The sequence below is a fragment of the Oratosquilla oratoria genome, chromosome 5 (assembly GCF_046742065.1).
Source record: "Oratosquilla oratoria isolate Oo_2021 chromosome 5, ASM4674206v1, whole genome shotgun sequence".
NCBI classification, from domain to species: Eukaryota; Metazoa; Arthropoda; class Malacostraca; order Stomatopoda; family Squillidae; genus Oratosquilla; species Oratosquilla oratoria.
The window spans coordinates 22,401,657-22,407,545 of NC_134781.1; the positions used below are offsets into that span (position 1 = coordinate 22,401,657).

At 45.5% G+C, this 5,889-nt stretch overlaps 1 protein-coding gene across 1 annotated transcript; it reads left to right on the plus strand.

The window, feature by feature from the left end:
• Window positions 1-1,009: 1,009 nt before the first annotated feature.
• Window positions 1,010-1,812, plus strand: LOC143025213 (uncharacterized). The gene is made up of 2 exons (XM_076184673.1): window positions 1,010-1,242; window positions 1,486-1,812. Exons 1-2 carry the CDS (start codon window positions 1,178-1,180, stop codon window positions 1,775-1,777), a joined length of 357 nt encoding a protein of 118 aa, XP_076040788.1. The 5' UTR covers window positions 1,010-1,177; the 3' UTR covers window positions 1,778-1,812.
• Window positions 1,813-5,889: the final 4,077 nt, after the last annotated feature.

Consider the following 5,889-nt stretch of genomic DNA (forward strand, 5'->3'; position numbering starts at 1 on the left):
CCACGAACTCGTCTTCCTCCCTAGTTCACTCGCGTGAAACCCGGCAGGAAATCTCGCTCGAAAAAGAGGTCTGCCTCACCGAGGTCCAGGACGCTCAGCTTGTCCCCACCCTCCACAGCCTCTCCCCCCAACTCACCTCCCTCCCTTCCTCGCTCTCCTTTTCCTCGCCGTAAATCCCACAAGGGCAGGGAGCCGGAGGACGAAACGAGGGGAGAGGGAACTCTGGCTGCCCAAGTGGCTGCCCTCCTTTCCGTCCCTGATAGGCCCCGTCCTTGAATCGGCCCTATCACATTATCCGGCCTTTCAGGCCGCGCAAATCATAACGCACCCCTCTCCAGAGCAACCTCCTATTGAACCTACGGCTCTAGCCCCCCCTCCCACTCTCCCTCCTGGTCCTTCCCTCCGCCCCTCCGTGCCGGCGACAGGTATAGGACTAGAAGGCCCCTCTCAGGAGGAACCCCCCAATCAGACGTCCGTCGGGTTGGACGGGGTGGAGGACCACTACAGTTCTTCTTTACCTTATCCTCCTACCATGACGGACTCTTTTGAGTTCCGCCCCTTCTCATGGTGTGACCTTCCCCGGTCCTGGGAGTACTCGTTTGGAGAAGGCCACAAGCTAGTGGCCTGGTCTCCCGACTACTCGCTACCGGTGGGCCGGAGGAGGAGAGATGACGTTATCCTAAAGTGGGCCAACGACGAGGAGGGGGCTAAGGTTCTATATAAGATTCGACCCCTCTCCGCCCCGGCCTCCACGCCCTCCAGGATTTCCACCTCTAACACTCTGGACGCATTAGGTGCTCTCCTGGAGAACCCTCGTTTAAACCCTGATGGGCATATGTTTGTCGACAGGTCGGGGGACTCGCCGGCGGTAGCACTCTCCCCAAACGCCTGGTTCCCGCAGGAGAAAGGGGAGAAGGCCTTAGACATCCCTGCTCTCTTCGAGCGGGCCCAAGACCAACCCAAGACGGTTCCTCCTCGACGGCATATCCCTTCATCATCTCCCGTCGTCCTGCCACCACCCTTCGCGCCGGAGGGCCTGCGCGATTGCTTATGGCACTCGGGCAGGGACCCCGCCCTCCCCCATCAACTTAGTGAACCGGAGGCTAAGTTGCTGACGACGGAGGCCTCGACCAGACAAGACCTTGCCTCTACCATCTCGACCGTCACGGCAATCGCGATGATGAGGAACTGGCTGACGACGCTCGCCACGAGCTTTGAGGACTTCCCGCGGGAAGAATTGAGGTGAGTGGGATATTTCAATCTATACAGAGGGTCCAGACCTGTCCTGGCGAGAGACGCTCAGGTAGCGTCTTCACCCAGGACGGAGCCTCTTGACTAGCGCCCGAGGACGAGGTCGTTCGGAAACGACCTCGGCCTCGCATATGTTATACGTTCTACAATTGAGCGATGTGACTTTATTACACCCTCCGGGGATCGGGATCCTTCTCGCCCTACTAATTTGATTCGCGTGTTTTCTGTATGCAGACACACCCTGGCGGCACTCTCTACCGTGGCAGAGGGTACAGCCAACATGGCGTCATTAGCCCTACCCCCAGCAGCGAGGGCCTTCACCGCGGCTCGTTTGGCAGCTCGTCAGTCTGCAACGCGGTCGGCCCCGGAGATAGCTCGCCGGGGCGTGGTGAGAGCAGCTCCCCTTTCCCGTGGTCTGTTCGACCAGGAAGCGACAGACCGCGTCTTCGCTACGGTCCCGACCGTCATCCAGATCCAACAACCCTCCCAACCTTCGGAGACACGCGATAGTGACCATCTCCGCTAGCACAGTTCTGGACTTCCTGTCTTGGCTAGCTGACACCACCAAAAGGGCACCGGCTACTATCTCGGCTCACTCCGCAGCCCTCGCTGATCCACTCTGCTTCGGCATGAACATCAGAGTGCCACAAAGGGAGCGAAACCTTCTAATGAAGGGGATCCGCGCCTCGAGAGAGCCGAGACGTCAGCCGGTCCTAGCCTGGTCCTTGCATCGTGTTCTGCAGTACCTGACGTTCGAAGGGACCATCATGGAGGGGGAACATTTCCTTCAACGTGCCGTCTTTCTGCTCGCCCTGGCTACGGGTTATAGGGCGTCACAGCTGGCGGCGATCACCCGCCACCAGTCCTTCTCCAACCTGGAGGAGGACTGCTCTGCCCTAACTCTCGCTCCATCACCTACATTCCTAGCCAAGAATGAGCAGGCGGACGACATGATTGGCCCTATCAGAATACCATCCTTCCTGGAGGAAGGAAACCCACACCCGCTGTGCCCGGTCCGTGCGTTTAAAGACTACGTGGAACGCACGGAAGGGGTGTCCGAGGATCATCTCTTCTACAATTCGAAATCTCGGAACCCCCTAACCCCGAGGTCCCTGGCGCGTCTACTTTGCCGCATTATAGAGAAGGCCGACCCGGGCCATGCCCCCCACGCCCACAACATCAGAGGCCTCGCGGCATCGCTGGCATTTCTCCGCACCCACTCTGTGGAACGGGTGCAGGACCTCGGGGGCTGGGCATCAGCAACTTCCTTCAAGACACGGTATCTCTACCACTCGATCACCCCTGTCCCATGTGTCGCCATGGGAACGGCTCCACCCCTCTCTTCGCAAAAGGGGGGCAAAGGGCGACCGAGGGGTAGGGGAAGGCCCAGGAACCGCTGAGCAAGATACAATATTCTACATAGAATTTATGCACTATGTAAATTGTACAATATTATTTTTATAAAAAATAAACAAATGAATATATATATATATTGATATCGATATAAGTACTTGATGCTTTTTGTCTCCCCTCTACTGAATGATAAGATGAATAGTCTCCCATACGAGACACACGTAATAACGGCTTGAGCCCTGTCCTCGACTACAATTTGGGCTTCACCTTCTCCTCCCACCTATCCTCGTCTCATGCTTAGCTTCGCTGTGCAGGTTTCTTCTCAGCCGATAATACTTCTTTGTCGCGGCTAGTGCCGCTTAAATTGTTTTTATCGGCTTAAGAAACCTGCACAGATTTAGGGTCCCTCCCTCCTCCCACAGGCGAAGCCTTCATTTCTCATTGAAGTGACGGCTCAATCCGTGCAGCCGAGTAAGAAGGGAGGGGATAGGGAGGGGGAGGTGGGGTTGTAGACGCTTGCGCCACCTGCACAGAGCCGGGAATTTTAAATTTCCGATGATTTATGCGGAATGTCCAACCACACACTCCCTTCCGGAAGTGGCCATTTGGCCAGGAGTGTGGTAGGGGATTACCGCTATAGCTTCGCTGTGCAGGTTTCTTAAGCCGATAAAAACAATTTAAGCGGCACTAGCCGCGACAAAGAAGTATTTCAGATCTCTTCTATAATTGTCTTTCTCTTGTATCTCTACCATCCCATTTTATTGTCTCTGTCCTTTTGTATATCTACTATCCCATTTTATTAGATCCTCTCTATCAATAGTTTCTATGCCTTTCATGATTCTATAAATAGTTATGAAGTCTCCTCTCTCTCTTCTTTGCTCTAATGTCTGAAGCTCAAGTTTTGCTAGTCTCTCATATGATAGTTCTGAGAGTGCTGGTGCCAATTTCGTAATTGCTCTTTGTATTCTTTCAAGTTTAGTTATACATTTTTTTTTGTACTTGGTGACCACGTCGTCGCTGCACACTCCAGTCCTGGTCATATCAAAGTGACTAGTATTTTCTTCACCTTTTCTTCGTCCAGGTTTGTAAATGCCACTTTGGTGGTTCTTATTAAATAAAAGTTTCTCAATTTTTTTTGTTTGTTTCTCAGTGTGTGTGTGTGTGTGTGTGTGTGTGTGTGTGTGTGTGTGTGTGTGTGTGTGTGTGTGTGTGTGTGCGTGCGTGTGCATGTGTGTGTGTGTGTGTGTGTGTGTGTGTTTGAGTGTGCGTGTGCGTGTGTGTGTGTGTGTGTGTGTGTGTGTGTGTGTGTGTGTGTGTGTGTGAATTAAATGATTACACAAATGTGTCTATAGATATGTAATAAGAAGCATGTATTCAATGTTATGGTTACCCCTGTTATAAATTGTTTTCTCTCATTACAAACGTTTTCTTTCACAGTGTTTTGTATGTCTACTTCCACACTCACCGGCATCCTGATTAATGCAAAATTATTTTTAATTGTTGAATATTTGATACAAGTATGTTAACAGCGGTCTAATCATGATTAAGCCATTTTCAAATACAGTAAGATATCAATACAACAGGTAAATATTTGTATAGAATTGAATATTAGAATATAGCATGGGCTAGATTCGTAATATTCCCAACATTTTATTGCAGATTTCTTCCACTAACGACAGAATTCTATTCAGTTTTGAGATTGATTCTAAATAAAATAAATCATTGATCGATAAAACTACTATTATCCCGTGTTTGACCTCTTCAGTTAAAACAAATACATACGTACATACATACATACATACATACATACATACACACATACATACATACATACATGCATGCATATATACTATACAGTGGGATTCCATTATACGTTCATATGGGGTTGTGAAAGAAAATATCCTCCTTCCTCTCTCCCCCTTCTCTCTCTTTTCTCCCTTCCCTTTCATTATCCTCCTACAAAAAAAAAAAAAAAAAAAAATTACAGTGCACTAATGTCCAACATGAAAATAAATAACACGGTTCATAAAAGAAAACTAATTTAATACAAATAATTTTACATATAATTCTTCAAGCATGCTTAACACAGAAAACGAAAGTTACATTCAATTTGACTAATAACATATTGCCTTTCATTTAAATTAATGTTTTGTCAAAAGGACCTTTCTTTTAAAATGTAAACAGTTCACATTTTTGCCTCCAATATATTCAAGATAAAAAATTAAACCTGCATTATACTATAGAAAACGATTTTTTAAGGTATAACAATAATCTATTGAAATGAAGAGAAAAATATAGAGAATAAAGAGAAAAGATAATATAGAGAAAAAGTGTCTTGGTTGAACGTTTCTAAATGGAAAGAGAAAGAGATGCACTAATTAGAATTAAACTGAACTGTTCAGAATGTCACTACGGTAAACCTTCGATATAACGGACGATATGGGGTCAGGGGTGTGTCGTTATATCGGAAGATCCGTTATAACCGAGGATCCGTTATACCCGATGGAAATGCCGAACAAATCCGTTATATCCCGAAGTTTGTCCGGTATTAGAAATTAGTAAGGTTAGTAATTACAGTATATGATTTTACTCGGTTTTAATAGATTCTTCTCACTATTAGAGTGTATGACAGTATGTAGAGTGTAAGTGTCCAATTATAAAATTTCGTTTCTATTCCAGTATCAAGCGACATATTTTCCACTTCTCTCTTTTTACATGTGAAAGATCTATTTTTTCTATGGAATAGCTACGTTAGGTTAGGTTATATTTCCTCCTTTTTTCCTCTTCCTGTTCCTCCTACTTCTACTAAAAAAAAAAAAAAAAAAAGAAAAAAAAAAAAAAAAAAAAAAAAAAAAAAAAAAAAAAAAAAAAAAAAGAAATCAAGAGAGATGTAAAGAAGATCACGAGGATTCTTGGCGGTTACCAAAGGGTTACGGGATTGTGTTCATCAAATCCAACTGGAAAATTAATTCTTCAGAATTCTGCACGATTTTTTTAATCCTTAATTTGCTTATATAATAATACTAATACTTAACTGTTTCCTCACTTATTTTTTACATATTCATTAACTTATCTGTTATTAATTTATTTATCTATATATTCATTTATTCATTTAATTAGTTATCTATCTATTTCTTCATTATCTATTAATTTACTCATTTGCTTATCTGTTTATTCATTCATTTATCTATTTATTTATCTATTTATTTATTTGTTTATTTTTTCATTCGTTCATAGATTACTTTCAGTGCCACTACTACAAAAGTAGTAGTGGCACTGTAGGGA

Coding starts and splice junctions, on each gene's coding strand:
- LOC143025213 (XM_076184673.1), top strand. CDS start 1,178: ATGATGAGGAACTGGCTGACGACGCTCGCCACGAGCTTTGAGGACTTC. Junction 1,243..1,485: donor TTCCCGCGGGAAGAATTGAG/GTGAGTGGGATA, acceptor TTCTGTATGCAG/ACACACCCTGGCGGCACTCT.